The 19,407-nt window shown below is 50.9% G+C and overlaps 1 protein-coding gene across 2 annotated transcripts; it reads left to right on the top strand.

Moving 5' to 3' along the window:
* The first annotated feature begins 1,154 nt into the window (after positions 1-1,154).
* EFNA3 (ephrin-A3) lies at positions 1,155-10,071 on the top strand. Of its 2 annotated transcripts, XM_006895816.1 has the most exons (5): positions 1,155-1,346; positions 7,666-7,979; positions 8,432-8,497; positions 8,683-8,760; positions 8,972-10,071. In XM_006895816.1, exons 1-5 carry the CDS (start codon positions 1,219-1,221, stop codon positions 9,100-9,102), a joined length of 717 nt encoding a protein of 238 aa, XP_006895878.1. In that variant the 5' UTR covers positions 1,155-1,218; the 3' UTR covers positions 9,103-10,071. The 2 variants fall into 2 exon arrangements, with proteins under 2 accessions (XP_006895878.1, XP_006895879.1); XM_006895817.1 differs by lacking the exon at positions 8,683-8,760 and having other exon boundaries at positions 1,171-1,346; positions 8,972-9,454.
* The last annotated feature ends 9,336 nt before the right edge of the window (positions 10,072-19,407 follow it).

The raw sequence follows: 19,407 nt of genomic DNA, 5'->3' as shown, positions 1-19,407 counted from the left end.
AGGTCTGGGTTCGGGGCCCTTTGCCTCAACTACTTTCTAGAAAAAGAAGAGAGGGGATGGGAGGAGGGTTCGGAGGAGCTCTGTGTATAAGTAAGAGACTGTAGGTTGGTTTGTGAGAATCATTGTGTAAATATGTCTGGGTGTGCATGCCTCTATGTGTCTGTGTATCTACAGATCTGTTTGACTGGTTGCACCTTTATGTGCATGTCTTTTCTGTGTGTTTGTTGTGTCTGCATGTCAGGTGCCAGTGTTTTCTGCCTCTGGGTGTCTGTGTCTTTCCCCTGAACATGCTTGAGTGTAATGTCTGTGCTTGGATTTCACTTTGAGGACAATGATTGTGGTGAGAGCTGGAATACAAGGTGCTTTGCCCTCTCTGCCTTCAGTGTCAGCATCTAGGGAAGAAAGTAGGTGTGAGAATGCCTGGGGACACTGTTGGCTGGACTAGGAGGGGGCCACTCTTGGGTGTGTGTAAAGCCTTCAGAGCTAGAGCCTGCTTTACTCTAGCTAATTCATTCCTTGACCCTCTTTTCCATCTGGGACCCTGGACTTTCAAAGGCCCTTCCAGACCCCAGTTCTGACAGACAGCCTTAAAGGCTGAGCTCTTCCATCCCACCTGCAAGAAAAACAAGTCTCAGGCCCACTTGGGGACTTCATGCCACCAGCTGTCAGGTCCTTGGTGCCAGCTGCTGATTTCTCTACCACCCTCCTAGGCACACCTGACTTCTCATACACATGACAAAGAGGGACATGGATTGTTCAGAAAGGGACAAGGAGTCCAGTCCTACTTCTGAGGAGTTCCTGGAACCCTCAGCTTCTTCTTAAATCTCTTCCTTCATCCCATCCCAGAAATAAACATGCCCACTGGAGACCCCTATCATGGGCTCCCTAATCCTTCTCCTGGGAACTGCAGACAGGGGAGGCTCAGGATCGGTGGTAACAAATTGAACCCAGGAGGGAATGGCCAGGAGCGCGCAGGCTCGTTCCCGAGAGATCAGCGCCGTCTCCTCCCACGCGCCGCGCGCTCTGGCAGCCGATGAGGCGGGGCTTGGCGGGAGCGCGCCCGGGGCGGGGCTTCGGGGGCGCGCCCGGGAGGGCGGAGGGGAGGATTGGGGGCGTGGCCTAGGGCTGGGGGCCGGCGGCGGCAGCAGGGAGCTGGGAAGCGGCGAAGCCGGGAGCGCGGGGCTCAGTCGGGGGGCGGCGGCGGCGGCGGCTCCGGGGATGGCGGCGGCTCCGCTGCTGCTGCTGCTGCTGCTCGTGCCCGTGCCGCTGCTGCCGCTGCTGGCCCAGGGGCCAGGGGGTGCTCTGGGAAACCGGCATGCGGTGTACTGGAACAGCTCCAATCAGCAGTGAGTCGGGGGCCCTGGAAGCCCGCGCGTCCCGTGTCTCTGCGAGGGGAAGCTGGTGGGCCCGGGGAAGTCCTAGGGGAGCCTGGGGTGGGAGTCCTGGGAGACCGTAGCTGGAGGCTGGGAGGCGAGGGAAAGGGGAATGCACTCTGTGGGCGTCTGTGAAACTCGAGGGGTGTCTGAGAGAGGCTGTGAGGCTGTGGTAGGGAAGGCTAGGGCTGTGCACCGAGGCTGCTCGGGGATCCCCCAATCCCACCACGGCTTCACCTCACACCCGCCTCTGGAATCGCAGACTCCGGTCCTACAGCCCTCCCCCTTGTTCAGCCTATTTGGTCGGGGGACTTTGGGGGTGCCGGTGTACTGGAGATAGGCCGCCGCAGTTGGGGGGCCCAGCCCTGACCTGTTTCGGTCGAGCCAGTGTCAAGGGTTTTTTGGTGGGTTTTTTGGTAGGGTGGCTGCTGTTAAAAGTAAGAGCTGGGCTGAGGGAGGGAGGAGTGCGACCGTGCACCTCCCCAAGAACGCAGGCGAGCGGGTGTCCTGGTTAGGTGGCTGCGCCAGGCTGGGGTGAGCCGGGGCTGGGTCACCGAGTTGGGGGTCCCTGGGAGAGCTGCGTGGTCAGGATGGGAACGTGGGCTCCCGGCGGGGGAGCAGGAGGCAGGGAGCTGTTGGCGTGTCACACACGCACACACACGCCCGGGCTGGGGACGGCGTGTGGCTCCAAGTGTGAGCGGGCGTGCGCGGCTGTCAGTGCGCGTGTGTGTCTGAGCGTGTGATTTGTATGTCTGCGTCGGCGGTCGTCGGGAGGGGGCTGCGGCCGGGGTCCGCGTGGCCGGCCGCGTCTCGGCTGGGCGGCTGTCAGGGCGGCCGTGCGGTTTCCCGGGGTGTGTGGCGCGGCCGCCGGCTGCCGGCTGCTGGGCCAGGTCCTCACTCTCTCTGCTCGCTGTCCTTGTCTTCTCCCCGCCAAGCCGCTGTGTGGATCACCCAGGCCGCCTCCGTGTGTGTCTGGGTGTTGGGGGGGCTGTTCCCTAGGGACATGGGGGTCACTGTCACACCTGCCCGGGCGGCGGCGGCGGCACTGCCCCTGGCTCCCCACCCCAGGAGGTGACTCCAGCACAGATGTCAAGGCCCCAGGGAAGGGGGCCGGGAGGGCCGGGCGGCCGCGACCCCCAACCTCCCGGGGGAGGGGCTGCCGTGCAGCGCTTTGCTCTTTGTTGTTTGGGGCTCCGCGCCTCCCCCTCTCTCCTTTCCTCGCGCCCGGAGTGTCAGACTGGGGGTGGGGATGAGCCAACGACGCCCCCCTCTCGCTTCCCATGGAAACCCCGGGGGTGGGGATGCGGTCCCTCCCCCCACTCTCCGGGAACGGGACTCGAAACACTCTGGGGGACGCCGGGGACTGACTACCCTGGTCGCCCTGGCTCGTACCTCCCCCATAGGCTCCCACGTCTGCCCCCCTCCCGGCTCTGGCGGGGAGTCGCGAGCGCCAAGGTGAGGGACTCCAGGTTCCTCGACACCTTCAGGGCACCCCCCCTCCACGTTCTTAAGGGATGTGGGAATGGCCGGGGTGGGGGGAGTAGATCGGGTTCCCCTCCCCCGCATACACCTGAGCGCAGGTGAAAGCCCTGGAGGGGGTGGGGAAAGCCGGGTGCCGGGAGTCCCCATTTGGCCCTCCTCACTCCCCCGCCGACTTGGACCGACGAAGGTAGGAGGGGGTGCGCACCGGGCTGGGAGGCAGCCGCCGCCCCCGCCTCGTTTCCCCGGCCTTTGTTGCCGCTGCGCCCGGGCTCCCCGGCTCCCTCACTGCGGCAGCCGCGGCCCCATAAATCGTGAGAGCGACGTGCTCCGGAGCCGGGAGTGGAGAGGGCCGGGGAGCTGGGGGCGGGGCCGGGCAGAGCCACAGGCTCCCGCACCCCCTCCCCCCGGTCACGTGAGTAGGTCTCCCGCCTGCCCACCCACCCCCCCGTCACGTGCGGAGGGTCTCTGCCCCTTGGGGTCACGTGGGGAGGGTCTTGCGACCCCGCCTCCTGGGGTCACGTGGGAGGGTACTGGTGGGACACGTGCCGCTGCCTCCTTTGACAAACCTGAGGGCAGTTCCCTGCACAGTGGCGGCGACCTTACTCCCAACCCCCCACTCAACCCCTCCATTCGGTCCCCTAGAATAGGCGAACCCTGCTTGCAGCCTGGCCCAGGGATTAGGGACGAGGGCGCTAAGGTCGCAGGGTGGGAGCCATGAAGAGTATTAGGTCAAAGGGTCCAAGTGCCTGGAATTGAAGTTGGGGGAAGCTGGCCTGTGCCCACATATATACCCCATTGCCTGTGCTTTATTTCATTGCAGAACTGAGGGAAGGTGTTGGTATTCGCCCCTGTCTCAAGAAGCCTCTTCCTCTAGCTGTCTTCCTTCCTGTCTACCTCTGAAATGTTTCTGTTGCTGATCTCTCTTTCATTCATACATTCATTCAACAAATATTTATTGAGGCTCTACTGTGTCCCTGTTGGTGTCTCCCTCTCTATTTTATGCCTGTCACCGAGTGTCTCCCTGTGCCCTCTTCTCGATTCCCAGTTCTCTCCTTTTGCGTCTCCCTGTCACTGTCTTCTCTGCCCACGGGCCTCTCTGGACCAGTCTTTATGTTTCTCCCTTTCTTCCAGGTTCTTTCCGCGCTCCTCCCCCTGTGTCTAGGTTTCAGGCCCCCTGCACCTCGCTCTGCCCCATTCCCTTTCTCCTCTCTGTCAGTCTGCTCTCTGAATCTCTGTGAGTCTTGGTCTGTGTGTGTCTCTGTGAATCTCTGTGTGTCTCGCTTTCGGCGGGTCTCTCGCTCTTCTCCGACGCTGCAGATCAATAAACCTTCGCCGCCGCCGCCGCTGTCGCAGGGAGGAGGGGCGGGGGTGTCGGGCGCGCTGATTCTTCCCTACGCGACGTGGGTCGGGAAAGCTCCAGGCCTGGACCTGGCTCAAAGGGGCGCCGTGGCCGAGGGGGACTGGAGGGCGCAGGGGTGTCAGCGTGCACGCGCTTCCCGGGGGCGCTTTTTTCTTCCACCCCCCACCCCCACCCCCGCCCCAGAGCGCGGACTCCACGCCGCGCACACGTGGTTTGGCCTCGCCTGGTGGATCGGACTGCGCGCAGCCTCGGGGACGCGCGCTAGAGGGAGGAGAACAGGGGTCCTGCCTCTACACCTCTTCTCTACCTTAGATTTTCCTGCAGGAGTCTGGGGCGAGGACAGGGATTTAACAAACGGGGGTGGGTGGGAGGGAGGGAGCTCTAATGTCCTTTCTCCACTCCCAAGTCTTGTTAGATACCCTGTTTACCAGCTCCTAATTGCCCCATGGGAGAGAAGAGGCTAGCTCCCTACTCCCTGCACCCTTAGCAGAGTGGGACCTAGAGTCAGCGGGTGGGGTGCTGAAGATGTGAAGGGGAGAGGTTGAGATGTGCCCCAGGAGAGAAACCTATGTAACGGAAATGTGGGGGCACCCCAGCCAGGTGGGCTATGTCGACACTCGCCTTTGGCTAGAGAGGTGGGAGGCAAGTAGAGGATGAAGTAGAGAAGAATGGAGAATTGTTTCAAGGAGCAGGGCATGTCCCAGTCCCCAGATCCCAATCCCCGAGGGGGAGGGGTGCGGCTCTACGTAGGGGGAGGTGAGGTTCTGGAGGTGGAGTTAACTGCTGAGCTTGGGCCTGGTCTAGAGGCACCTCCCTGTTCACAACCTGGGTGAGGGAGTATGACAGATTCAATTAAGTGCCCAAGCCACGCAGACACCCCGGTCTCTCAGGAACTGCTGCACCAACCCCTCTGCCACTTGTCGGCCAGACACTGGCCGGGCACATAAGCCATACGCCCAGCTTTGGCGGGGGAGGGGCATTTCTGGTGCTGTTACTGTCACCCAGCACAGGGATGGGTAAGAGGTAACTCCCCTTCATTTGTGGTCACCCAGCAATCTTTCTATAAAGTAACTACCCAATCCTCTGAGAAAACTGAGGTACCTGTAGGAGTATCTCTAGAGTCAGCTCCCTTTTTGCTGGAATGGAGTGTGTTTGTTGTAGGAGAATTGGGAGGTGCAGCAGGGAGGGCCTGATGAATAGGACAGGAACCTGGGAAAAGAGCAAGGACAGAGACCCCAGTGTGGCTGTGCAATCTCTCAGTGCTGACATTCTGCTACTGGTGAAGACTTTGGGGGGTCGAGATGGAGAAGCATTCTTGGGGTGGCGGCTGGGAGTCAGGCCTTGTCTAACCTGTTTTCCTGCTCCCTGTGCCCCAGGCTGAGACTCCTGCCCACCCGAGAGCCAGGGCCAGGGAGGGGCCGAGTGACCCATCACTCCCATGGGAACCGAGTGGGGCTGGTGGCATTCCTGATGATTCAAAGAGGCTGTGCCCATTCTTACTCCAGTGCCCAAACATCAGCGCTCACCTGTCTGCCTCACCACCAGGCCTGGAAAGGATATCTGGGGAGGGGGCAGCACAGGCAAGTCAGAGAAGCAGGGTAAAATTAAGAGGGGATCTCCAGTGCCCCACCCCAAGCAAAGGCCTCCAAGGTCATTTTCCTAATGAATCTAATTACTGTTCGTGGAACTAGGAGGTGCCTGGTGACATGGAAAGCCAATCCCTCCCCTCAGGGAGTTCCCAGGGAATGGGGACCCCAGTAGTTTTACATTTTACCAAGTACCCCCATACCTTCTTGTGTCTGCTACACTCCTCATCACTGCTATTGGCGATATGTGTGCATTCCTACCCTAGGAAAATGAGGGAAGACCCCTACCCACTTATCAGAGTTCCTTTCTCTCTTCTGAGATTTCTCCTGTACCCACACCACTGCGTATCTACCACATAGGAGGTAAGACCACCACTTTGGTATTGACTAGTGAAGCAGCTAGGGGTGACTGGAAACTCAGAATAAGTTTTTATGTCCCATATAATATCAGAGAATTAAGAGACGAAGCCATCTTGTCTGGGCACTATGCCCATTCATCTGTCAAACATCGCAGAGGGGCCTGGGGTGCCCAGTTGAACAGAGAGGTGGATAATGAAACAGATGCTTTGGCTGGTTGGCATGATGCCGGTGGAGCCTTAGTTCTGAGTCCCCTAGCTCCCTGATCAACTGTGTCAGGTTCTTGGGGATCTAATTGTCCATGATAGAGGATCAGTGAAGAAGAAGACCCTCAATTAAATGAGTTGACAAGCAGCTGCAACAATAGGCTAAAACATTGTGAAGGGGGCTTTGGATGAGGCAGCGTTTTGTGGTTTTGTACATGGGTTCACTATGAGTTGGAACCAACTTCATGGCATTTAACAACAACACAAGTGTCCAAGGTCTCAGAGTGGAGATTAGTGGATGCTTTTGGTACTGATGGTGCTGTGCAGAGGACGTATGTGTGTGTGTCGTTGTGTGATACTCTAAGGTAAGGCATGTAAACTGGGAGACCATACTGTTTCAACTCAGGGCTGTGAGGCTGAGAAAGATTTTGAGAACAGTCTGTCCAAGTTTGGACCACAGAATCAGTGAGGGGCATTCCCAGGGGGGGCCGCTAAGACTGGCGGCAGAGTCATAATGACCTGTGTCCAAGAGTAAGAGGGATTACTCAAGAAGGCTGCCCTAAGAGGCAGTTTGGAGGACAGGGAGGGAATCTGAGGCAGCTGGGGGTTAACCAATACCGGCATGCCAATCCAGCACATACCCAGACTAGCTTTTCTATGTGTATGCCGCCTACGAGTGGGCGGTGGACATATTTGTGTGTGTGCCATAGAACTTATGCATGTATATGCATGAAGCCTCCATACATACGTATGAGAGGGCAAGTCCTGTCGGACTTGACTGGCCTTGGGGGTGGACTGGCAGCAACAAAGAAGCATGCTGGAAGAGGAGGTGGAGGGTACCAGCTTTCCAAAGGGATCCCTCCCACTCTCACCCTTCCTTCGCATACCTCCTATTCCTCTTCCCCGCCAGTGAATTATGGGGGATGGACGGAGGAAATCCGGGCCTGGGTCTGGGAGTCGCTGGGGCCTGCGCCGTTTCTGTGGTAACCAAAGCATACGTTCCCTTCCTCTTTCCTCCCGCCTCTTTTCCTTTTGGTGACAGGGCCGGGCTTCCCTGCGCCTTTGCTACCCTCTGGCGGCCACTAAGGGAAAGACAGGAAGAGAGGGAGAAAGCCCCGAAGGGTAGTGCGGGATCGGGAGGCACTAGGGCCCTGGGGACAGAGGTTGGAGCTAGTAAGAGAAGAGGCTCTGAGGAGCAGGAGGCTCTGGGGACCCTGGGAAAGTCTGCGGAGCGACGAAGTGGAAAGCGGGTTGGCTTTGGGGTTTCTTCTTTCTGACCTGCTTCCTTTCCCCCACCTCAGCCTGCGGCGAGAAGGCTACACCGTGCAGGTGAACGTGAATGATTATCTGGATATTTACTGCCCACATTACAACACCTCGGGGGTGGGCCCCGGGGCGGGGCCGGGCCCCGGAGGCGGGGCGGAGCAGTACGTGCTGTATATGGTGAGCCGGGCCGGCTACCGCACCTGCAACGCCAGCCAAGGCTTCAAGCGCTGGGAGTGCAACCGACCGCACGCCCCCCACAGCCCCATCAAGTTCTCGGAGAAGTTCCAACGCTACAGCGCCTTCTCACTGGGATACGAGTTCCACGCCGGCCACGAGTACTACTACATCTGTGAGTGAGGCCCAGGCGGCGGGGCGGGGCCAAGGGCTAGTGTCGGCTTGGGGGCGGGGCCACACGTGCGGCGGGGCGGGGCTCAGCGCGAGTGTCAGACTAGGGGCGGAGCCACACGTGCAGCGGGCTGGGGTGGTGTCTTCGCGTGACACCTGGGGGGATGGGGTTTGGGTACTAAGGACCCCAGAGTTTCAGCTCTGAGAAGGCCATGAGGTTGAGAGAGGGGTTTAGGAGACAATTCAAGTTCGGGCCGTAGAGGCAGTGTTTCTCTGAGGAATGTTTCGAAGGAGCTGCTAAAAAAATCGACTAAAGCCCTAGTGATCAGTATACAGGGGCTGACAGAAGCCACTGTAAGAGACTGCTCCTTCTTTGAGAGAGGATGAGAGTTTCTGAGTGAGGGCGCGGGGCGCGAATTGGGAGAAAGAAACTCAGTCTCAGTCTCACCCCCCCAGCCACGCCCACCCACAACCTGCACTGGAAGTGTCTGAGGATGAAGGTGTTCGTCTGCTGCGCCTCTAGTGAGTATAACTGGCTCCCAGCCTCACCCCCTTCCTCGGCTCCCCTGCTTTGGGGCTCCCCTGGCTTCCTGGGGGTGGGGGCGGAGGACACAGGCGAGGGGGGCTCGCTGCCCAGCTATAGTGGGGGGAGGGATCCTGGCCCTGACTCTCCCCTCCTCTCTCCCCACCCGCACCCCACCCCGCAGCATCGCATTCCGGGGAGAAGCCGGTCCCCACTCTCCCCCAGTTCACCATGGGCCCCAATGTGAAGATCAACGTGCTGGGTGAGTCTGCGCAGCGCCCTCTGGTGGCCTCTGCAAGAACGCAGCCCCCTCCCTGGTGCCTGCTCACCTCGCATGCCTTACCCTGGAGACACCATCCTTCCTACCCCGTGGGTGGTCACGTCCCCAGCTCCACTGCTGCTGCCGCTGCCGCGTGCCCCTACCCCGGCGCGCAGCCCAGTCCTCACCAGTCTCTTTATCTTTTTGTTCACAGAGGACTTTGAGGGCGAGAACCCCCAGGTGCCCAAGCTTGAGAAGAGCATCAGCGGGACCAGCCCCAAGCGGGAACACCTGCCCCTGGCTGTGGGCATCGCCTTCTTCCTCATGACACTCTTGGCCTCCTAGTTCTGTCCCCTCTCTGGGCAGGGAGAGATGGGGCGGGCTGGAAAGGAGCAGGGAGACTTTGGCCTCTTCAAGGGAAACAGAGGGGGCCCAGACTCCCACACCAATGGCTGGAAGTGGGGTCTGCACCAAACATCTGTGCCTGCCCCTTCTTTCTTCTTCCTCCAGGCAGGCACTGTAGGTGCAGGGACAGCCACAGGCCCCAGGTGGCCTTGCGGCTCTGGTAATGTTCGGTACCAAATTAGGGGGCCATAAAGGGCAGTGCTCAGGACTCCCTGGCCCCTGGTACTTTTTCCTGCCCCCTGGCACCCTCCCCCTTCGTCCTCTCAGAGAGACAAATACACCCTGGAGGGAGTAAATCGAATTGTGGGAGGCACCCCCCACTCTCTCCTGCAGGGGCAGAAGGTGGGGAGGGGACTAGATGGCAAGGGGGTAGCACCGCCCGCTGCCCCCTTTCCCTGTTTACAGCAATAAGCATGTCCTCCTCCCCTCACTCCCACCCCCCAAGATTATGGTTTGGATTGAATCCAAGTTTACAAGTAGACACCCTGTGGGGGAAGGCAGTGGACAAGGGTGGCAAGGGGTGGGCATTGGGGTGCCAGGCAGGCATGTACAGACTCTATATCTCTCTATATATAATGTACAGTCAGACAGAACTCCTCCCCATCCTTAACCTCCTGACCTACCTTGACTTCCCCTTTAAGCTTCAGACCCCTTCCCCACCAGGCTAGGCCCCCGTGGGGGATCCCCTGGCCCCTCTTTTGTCTTCTGTGAAGACAGGACCTATGCAACGCACAGACACTTTTGGAGACAGTGAGACAACAATGACCCCTCCCCTTCAGCCCTGAGCCAAACCTTAATCCCAGGACCTTGTCCTGCCCACCCAATGTGGCCCCCACCCATCCTCCTGGGCCTTTTTCAAGTGCTTTGGCTGTGACTTTCATACTCTGCTCTTAGTCTAAAAAAAATAAAAATAAAGAGATAAAAATAAGTGAGTGAGTGTGTGTGTGATTTCAAGGGGCTGTCACTCTCCTGTTAAACTGGTCAAACCCCACAGGTCACAGGGCTCAGGTACAGGAGGGCCCTGTCTTTGGCTCATTTCCTTTAAGGGAGCTCAGTGTGGAGGGAGGTACAGGGGCTTCAAAGTTAGGCCTAGAGACTACAGGCAATTGTAGAGCCCCTTTGAGCCTCAGCCCATCAGTAAGACTGGGTAATAATACACCTCTCTCAGGATTAAATGAAGAATTAAATGGCATAAAGAATATAAAGCTCAATCAATGATGCTTTTCTCCATCTCCCATCCATCCTATAATCAGAGGTTCTTAACTGAAGTATATTAAATTCCTGGAGTTTGTGGCCTGTTGTTAGGTGCCATCAGGCCACCTCTGATTAATGGCAGTTCTACGTACAAAAGAATGAAACACTATGCAATCTTGCATCTGTACAGGCCTAGATGTGTGTGTATTTCCATTCATCTCTTAATAGAAATTTAGCATCTGTAAGGTATTTGAGCAATAAGCCAAAGAAGGTTTAGCATTACCTGTGGCTTGTATGGCAGTTTCGGTGGCGTAGTTGCCACCTTTGGTAACCTTGGGAGTTGTGTTGTTAACCCAAAGGCCATGTCTCTCTGGTGGTTCAAATCCACCACTGGCTTCTTGGGGAAAAAGATAGGCAATCTTTTGTAAGATTTACAACCTCTGAAAACTCACTGGAGGAGCAGCTAAGAGTCAGTTCCAACCTGACAGCAGAGATCTTTAACCCTGGCATAAGCACCTGATTCCACAGTAAGCTTCTGGCCAAAGGTGCTCAGCTCTTGCTCAGTCAAGTAGCCTGACTCTGCCTAGAAGTGATGAAGGCACCCTGCTCAGCTGGCAAGTTTCCCACCAGAGGTCCCTCACATTTCTCTTTCTGTGGGCTGGGAAGCCCAATGCGCCTGTCAGCTGCTTCTATTGCCATTTTTGTCACTGCTGTTTCTCACTTTCTCTAGTGTTACAATGCTCTCTCATTCTTTCTCCTGGGTCTAAGAGGTTCTCAGTGCTGGGATCTCAATCCAAAAGACACACTCTGCTCTTGTCACTTCTTTCTTGGTAATAGTCCCAAGTTAGGGTCCCAAACACCTTATCTTACTTGTACAGTTTTATCCTCACAGATCAAGAAACTGTTGTTTAAAGGGAGCAAGGGAACCCTGCATCGCTCAAAATAAAGAAAGGTGTGCTCAGGGTTATATTATTTCTCCATACCTATTCAAATTGTGTGCTGAACAAATCATTCAAGAAGCTGGACTTTATGAAGAAGATTGTAGGATCAGGCTCAGAGGAAGATTCTTCAACTGCCTGTGTTATGCATATGATACAACCTGGCTTGCTAAAAGTTAGGAGGATTTGAAAGGCTTGCTGAAGAAAACCAAAGACTACAGTCTTAAGATGGATTACATCTCAACACCTAGAAGACAAAATCCATCACCACTGGACCAATAAACAACATCATGACTGATGGAGAAAAGATTGAAATTTTTAACAATTTAATCTTGGTTCAATCCACAATCAACACCCTTGGTACCAGCAGTCAGGAGATGAGAAAACATGTTGCATTGGGAATGTCTGCTGTCAAGAACATCTCCAAAGTACTAAGGAGCAATTATGTCAGTTTAAAGACTAAGGTGCACCTGATTCAGGTCATGGTCTTTTCAATCACTTGCTATGCTGAGAGCTGAAAAACGAATAAAGAAGATAGAAGAATCAATCCCTTTGAGTTATGGTATGGAGAAACACAACCAGAGTGCTCCTTGGAGGCAAGATGGTAAAGCTTCATCTCTCAAATACTTCAGGCATGTTGTTAGGAGATGCCAGTCCTTGGAAAGGGACATCGTGCTTGGAAAGGTGGAGGGTCAGCAGGTTGGTACAGTGGCTACAGCATTGCACTCAAGCGTAACAAGGATGGGAAGGATGGCACAGAATTAGGGCTCGGATTTGTTCTTCACAGGGTTGCTATGAGTCATTTGTGAGAACAAATCCTCACAGGGCGGGAGCTCTGGTGGCTTAGGGGGTAAAGACTTGCACCACCAACCCAAAGGCATGCTGTTTTAATCCACCAACTGCTCCGCAAGAGAAAGAGGGCTGGCTCCTCCATTTGCAATGTACAGTCTTTGAAAACCTGCTGGGGGGTCAGCTATGAGTCAGTTCTAATTTGATAGCACACAACAACAATAGCAACATCCTCAAAGGGATGCCATGTACCCTATTTGCATTTTTTGGTAAGCTATCTAACCCCCTTGAGTGAAACCACAAATACCTTATTTGCACAGTCACATCTAAAAATTTGGCAAAAGTTACAAGGCCAAGGTGAGAAAGGCCATATAAATGTCGTTTATCAATGTCTGCCTAACTGAATGAAAAGCCAACATAATTCGTCAACTTTCACTTATAAAAAATTAACAGAAAAATTTTAAAAAGCTATCTATCACCATCTCACTGTATTTCAATATCATTGTTAATATAAATCCATCTACTGTATTTTAATATAATTGTTAATGTCATTGGTTTCCTTTCCAGTCTTTTAAAATCATTCTGAGATTGCAGCGCAACAGCATGACTGGGGCCTCAGCCCGCTGCAGGCGGCCCTTTTAACCACAAGGGGCACGAAGGGGTGGGAGAGAGGGAGAGAACCATTCTGAGAAATAATGATTTTGAAAATTACTACATAACTTGGGAGAGACTGGAGGGCATTATGCTGAATGAACTAACTGAGTCTCATAAGGATAAATACTGCATAGGACCATTATTGTAAAAAACAGAAGGATAACTAGTAAAATGTGTATACAAATCCACGGTGGGGTAGGGTGGGAACAGTGGCGTGAGGGTTTGCAGGGGGGAAATCATAGGGTCATACAATCTGGTGGATGGAGGGAGAGGGGTGGTAAAGGAAATGGGAAATATCTGGCAGGGATCTGGAAAGAAAGTAATGGTGAACATAGTTCAGTGGTGATTGGTTTTATAAAACATAATTAATAAGAATGATCATATGAAACATAATGTGAATGAAAGATAGTGGAAACTACTTGAATTTTGTATGCAAACCAATGTAAACTTTTAAAAAAATTTTAAAAAAGAAAAGAGTATATTCTTAATAATCAGTCTTTAAAATAGCAAAATAAAGAATAATGTCATTTATGTTACTGTCAGATGCCTTGGAAATGGCTCCAATTCTGCTCACTCCTGCACCATGATAAAAATAAAATTATTCTGAGATAGGGTATATTGTCTTCACCAGATGGCCAAAGAGGTGCATAGCACAGAAAAGGTTAGTAACTCTTGTTATAAGAAAACAGAAAGCCCTGATGGCCTAATAAGAGTTGTGCTGCCAGCTCAAAGGCAGGCAGTTTGAGTCCACCAGTTGCTCTGTGGGAGAAAGATCGGAAATCTCCTCCCAGTAATTTAAAGCCTCTGAAAACCCACTGGGAGGTCAGCTATGAAATCGGTTCCAATTCAATGGCAATGAATGAGCGTGTGGATGATAAGGAAACACGAGATGTTCTGGTGGTGTAATGTTTAACGGCTTGGCTACCCAAGTGGCTCCACAGGAAAAAGACCAAGCAATCTGGTCCAGTGAAGATTACAACCTAGAAAATCCCAAGGGGCAATTCTGTTCTTCACGGTGGTTGCTATGAGTCAGAATCCACTTGTTGGCACCCGACAACAACATACGGAAATGCAGCAGCAGTTTGCTGGAGCTGGGACTGCACATGACTGCAGCACCCTGTTTTGATCAGGATACTGGCGGGGAGAGAAGGCAAAAAAATTGGAGAAAAGGCAAGACAGGCAAAGATATCTTCCCTAGAGGGGTTGGCTCTGCGCAGGTGGGGTGGGGAATGGCACTGAAATCCACTCCTAGCTTCACTTGCTAAGCCATGTGTGCTGGCCCCAGATGGGGGGCACTTTTCCTCACTGTCAAGCTGTGTATCCACGGGACTCCATCCCACCCACGTTCTCTTACTGAGCAGGCTGGGTGCTGAGTGAATGTGCCTCCTGCATGCCCCTGTGGCTCTTGCCAGCTGCATTGTGAGAAGGAGTCTTCTGTACTCATAAAACGAGAAATGAAATTTCAGCTGGATGTTGGAGAATGAGAGGATTTCCCACTGATAGAACAGTGAGTGGTGGATGGGAGAGCAGATAAGAGCCAGGAGCAGTCAGTGAACCAGTCTGAGACTCCCTATTGGTTGACTCATTCATCCAAGCATTCATTCATTCATTCAGCCAATATGTATTCAGTACTTGCCAAGAGCACAGTCTGTTCTGTTAACCAAAAGGTTGAGGGTTAGGATTCATGAGACCTACTTCTCTATGATTATAGCCATGGATGTGGTGGCTGCAGGTTTGGTTGAGTTCCAGGCTCTATCCTAGGATACGGTAGATTCAAAGAAGATAGTCTCTACCCTCAAATAAATTCATACTTTAATATGTGTTACTGTGTAAAGAGAAATACATAGCAAACACACATACACATAGTGATATAACCAGGTAGTATTGTTTGCTCTTATTAGTATAGCACTTGTGGGTAACTTGTGGGTTGCTGTGATGCTGGAAGCTATGCCGCTGATGTTCCAAATACCAGAAGGGTCACCCTTGGTGGACAAGTTTCAGCAGAGCTCCCAGATTAAGACGGACTAGGAAGCAGGATTCACCATCTACTTCTGAAATAACAGGCCTCTAAACAATAGAGGAAGATAGTATTAGAACTAGAGCCCAGATTAGAAGTCACTCAAGTGTGTCAGAAATATGAGGATGGCACAGGATAGGACAGGGTTCAGATCTGTCACTTACAGGGTTCCTATGAGGCGTACTTGGCTCACAAGCACCCAAAAATAACAACATGGTTAATTACTTGGATCCACAATCAATACTCTTGGTATTAGCAGTAAAAAATAAAAAGATATATTGCCTTGGGAAAGTCTGTTGTCAAGGACATCTCCAAAGTATTAAGAAGCAATGATGTCAATTTAAAGACTAAGGTCCATCAAAACAACTACAAGATATCATCTTACCCCAGCAACAATAGCAAAATTCAACAGGACAGCAAATTAAAAATGCTGAAGAGATTGTGGAGAGATTGGAACTATTTAGTATTCACTGGTGGGAATGTAAAATGGTACAATCATGATGGAAGGTGGTCTAGAACTTTCTCAAAAAGTTGGAAATACAAATACTATTTGACCCAGCAATTTCACTACTAGGAATATACCCTAAAGAAACCAGAGCCATAACTCAAATAGACATATGCACATCCATGTTTATTGCTGCGTTGTTCACAATAGCAAAGAGATGGGAGCAACCCAAGTGCCTGTCAACAAACGAATGGATATAAAAAAAGATAGCATAGTCACACAATGGAATATTATGCAGCACTGAAAAATAATGAGCTTATAAAACATTACACAACATGGAGGAGTCTGGAGGACATTGTACTGAGTGAAATATCTCAGTCATAAAATAACAAATAGTGCACAACACCATTGTTAGAAAATAGGGCAGTTATGGGAGAAGTTGGAGAGAGAATGGGAAAAGAGTGGATAAATAATAAACAGAATGGATACATAATGAACACTGTATTAGTTCAGGTGAAGGGAAGATTGTGTGAAAGGAATTTATTATTAGGTATTACATGCATGACAACAGTCTGAAACAAGGGGTGCAATGTGGTGAGGGCTGGGGGAAGGGGAAGGAAGAAAAGAAGAAAATGTGCAACAATGAAAAATTTAAAACATTTTTTTTTTAGTTTTTATTGAATTATTTTTACGTGTACCGTCAAATCAGATCTGACTGGTACAGGAGGAGATTGCCCCCTCCTTCTCCAGCAAAGCATCTGGTGGATTTGAACCGCGTACCTCTGGGATTGTAGTGCAGCGTCTTGAAAACATTTTCAATTAAAAAAAAAAGACTGAGTTGTGCCTGATTCTTTCAATCACTTACTGTATACATCTGAGAGTAGGACAAGGAATAACAATGACTGAAGAAGAATCGATGCCTTTGAGTTACGGTGTTGGAGAAGAATATTTACTGTTCATCCCATGGATTGCCAAAAGGACAAACAGATATGTTTTGGAGAAAGTGTAACCAGAGTGTTCCTTGGAGGCAAAGATGATGATGCTTAATCTCACACACTTTGGCCATGCTAAGAGGGGCCATTACTTGGAAAGGGACGTCATACTTGGGAAGGTGGAGGAGTGTCAGCAAAAGACAAGCGAAACGTGAATGGGCTCCAGTATGTCAGCAAAGATGAGGATGGCACAGGATAGTTGTTGTTGTTGACTGCCCTCGAGTAGAGCACCCTATGAACAAAAGACCTGAATCCTCTCTATAACTATAGTTTCTCAAAGTTCATAGCTTCCAGAAGCATGTTGTTTAGGAAGTGTATGCCACTCGTGCTTCCAATAATGGCACAGGATATGACAGAGTTTTAAGATCCATTGTTTATAGGATTAATATGATTCATACTCGACTCAAGGGCACCTAATAAAAATAACAACCAATGGGAACATTGAGAAGAGAGCACATCCTCACTAGGACCCAGGGAGAAAGAGGGGCTACTAGGGAGTCTTGAAAACTAGAACGAGTAAGGGTTAGGCACTTGGCAGCAGTGACTAGAAGAATGCAGCTTCGGTTTACTTAGCACCTGCTGTATGCCACGTGTTCCACATACAATATGAGCATCTTGTCCTTACTTTTAAAATCTTTTTATTGTTATTTGAGTGAAAGTTCGCAGAGTAAATGTTTTCCATGTGAGCTTCATACACATTTTGTTTGATGACTGTGATTTCTAAGCTCCCTTTTGTAACCACACTTTTCTAGCCCTTTCTCTGAGATTCTTGTTTCCATTCATCTTTCTATCTTATCATTTTCTACTGTCTGAGCTTATCTCTAGGCAAAAGCTGCCCTTTTGATCTTGTATGGCTGACTGTTCTAACGAACCAGCACCCCCTATCTCTTGTCTGGCTGACAGTTAAGTCAAAGGGTTGAGTTCCAGGTTCAAAGGATGACTAAAGTCCAGAATCTCAGGGGTCCCACCAATCTCTATCAGAACAGGAAGCCTGGACATTCTGTTATTTTTTTTCAGCTTGGTCCACACTGTTTCTCTCTATTCAGGACCCTCAGCTGTGATTGCTTTCAAAGTGGTTGGCAGTGGTAGCCAGGGCACTATCCGGTTCTTCTGGTCTCAGAGTTATAGAAGTTGAGGTTAGTGTGGTCCACTAGCACTTTGGGTTTATTGTTTCTACATGCTTCTTATTATTTTCTCTATTCAGGGAGATTCAAGAGCTTTCAAATGCCTAGATGCTACTCACTAAAGTAGGATGTAGAACTTAGTCTTTGTGTGTTGTTGTTGTTGTTAGGTACCTTCGAGCCTTTGTATATTTATCATATATATTATATTTAGTTTATCATATGTATTCTATATATAAATTTTGTAATATATATTCTGTAATTTATTATATGCATTAAGTTTATAAAATTAATGTGTATATATGTGTGTAAATGATAAAACATTATATATACGATCAACCTTTAAATAAAGGATATACTGGAAATTATATAAATCACCTACAATCTCACAGAACATAGGGATTTCAAAGGCCTGCTCTTTTGAAAGTGGATGGCCAATCCTTCTTCCTAGTCTGTTTTAATTTGGTTGCTCAGATTTAGAACATTTTCTGACAGACAAGCATTTTATAGAAAAGAGAGCAGATTAAAGATATTCCCCAGTTGTAGAAAATCTCAATAGATTCTGTGTTGTCCCCACCCTTGCCTGGTGTGTTCTGAGCCACCCCTTGCCCTGCTCCCCCAGCATTCACGTCTACTCCACTACTCCATTCAACAACAACCTCTCCTCTCCAGCCCTTGAAGTGATGGCTCACATGTCAATCTTTCTGGGCTTCTTTGATTCCTAACATCTGAAGCTTCTAGCAGTTTCTTCCTCTGAGAGCAGTATGTCTTGACTTTGGGAGCTTTGAACTTCTGCAAGGAGGGATCAATCCTTGGAGAGGGATGTCATGCTTGGGAGGGTGGAGGGACTGCGCAGGAGAAGAAGACCCTCGATGAGATGGATTGACTCAGTGACTGGGGTAACGTGGGTAGGTGTGTTGGAGACAATAATATTAGCAAGGGATAGAGGAGGGGTTAGGGCTCTTGTACATAGGGTTGCTATGAGTCGTGGCAACTCCATGGCACATAACAACAACCAGAACAACAACCTCATGGTGTAGAAAGAATCGCAAGAAAAAGAGCATAAATAAAAATGTATTGAGGAAATCCGGCGTAGTTCGTAGGGAATGGTGCTGTTAATCCAGAGGCCTCAGCACAACTGGCGGTTAAACTCCTCTTATCATAATTATAGCCTTGAAAAATCCAATGGAACAAATTATGAGTTGGTTCCAATTGAATGGCAGTGAGTTAAGTTGAAAGAACTAGAAGCAAACCCCTGTTGCCAGATCGATCCTGACGCTGTTAAGGGAACAAATGTAGTATGGGAGTGGCTGAGCCTGATTTCTGCCAACTTCAAAAAGAGACACTGTGCCTATCAATATCACCCACAGAACTCTCTACAAATAGGTGCAAGGCCAGACATGCCATCCCCGCTCCCGCCCAGGCTCCTGCACCTATTGTTCTTTCTCTCAGTCATTTGGTCCGATATTTGTTGCAAATTGACTCACAGACTTCACTCACAGTTGTGGGGTGTATTAGAGAACTAAGCTGGTTAGTGAGGGAGGCGAAGAATATCACACAATGCAAGTCTAGATTTCGTCCAGTAGTCCAAGTTTAGTTAACCACCACAATTCCTCAATTAGTGAAAAAAAGAAATAAAATCCACATTCAGTTCAGTAGCGTAAATGCAAGAAGCCTCTGTTTTCTGTTTTCGATAACTATGCCTGTTTCACACCAAATTGTGGATCACCTTGAGAAGACGGCCACAGTTCTTTTAATTTCTTAACTGTTGTTACCATAGGTGTTAATTAGGGACCCAGGTAAAATGAAATTGTTGACAACTTCAGTCTGATTCATATAGTTCATGATCCAGAAACTATATGCTCTAGGAACTTCTTGTATGATTTGCTGAACAAACAGATTGAATAGGTATGAAGAAAGGATGTGTTGTTGTTGTTGTTATGTGCCGTCGAGTCGCCTGCGACTCATAGCGACCCTATGTACAACAGCCCTAAACTCCGCTCTGTCCTGTGCCTATTGCACTGTCTCTGACACTCCCATCCCAATTATCGCAGTCCCTGAATCAATCCACCTCATAGAGGGCCTTCCTCTCCTG

Source organism: Elephantulus edwardii, unplaced genomic scaffold, assembly GCF_000299155.1.
Source record: "Elephantulus edwardii isolate Elephantulus edwardi_28Jun2011 unplaced genomic scaffold, EleEdw1.0 scaffold00176, whole genome shotgun sequence".
NCBI classification, from domain to species: Eukaryota; Metazoa; Chordata; class Mammalia; order Macroscelidea; family Macroscelididae; genus Elephantulus; species Elephantulus edwardii.
Note: the sequence above shows the minus strand (reverse complement) of the source record. Positions and strands in the feature narration are given on the sequence as shown.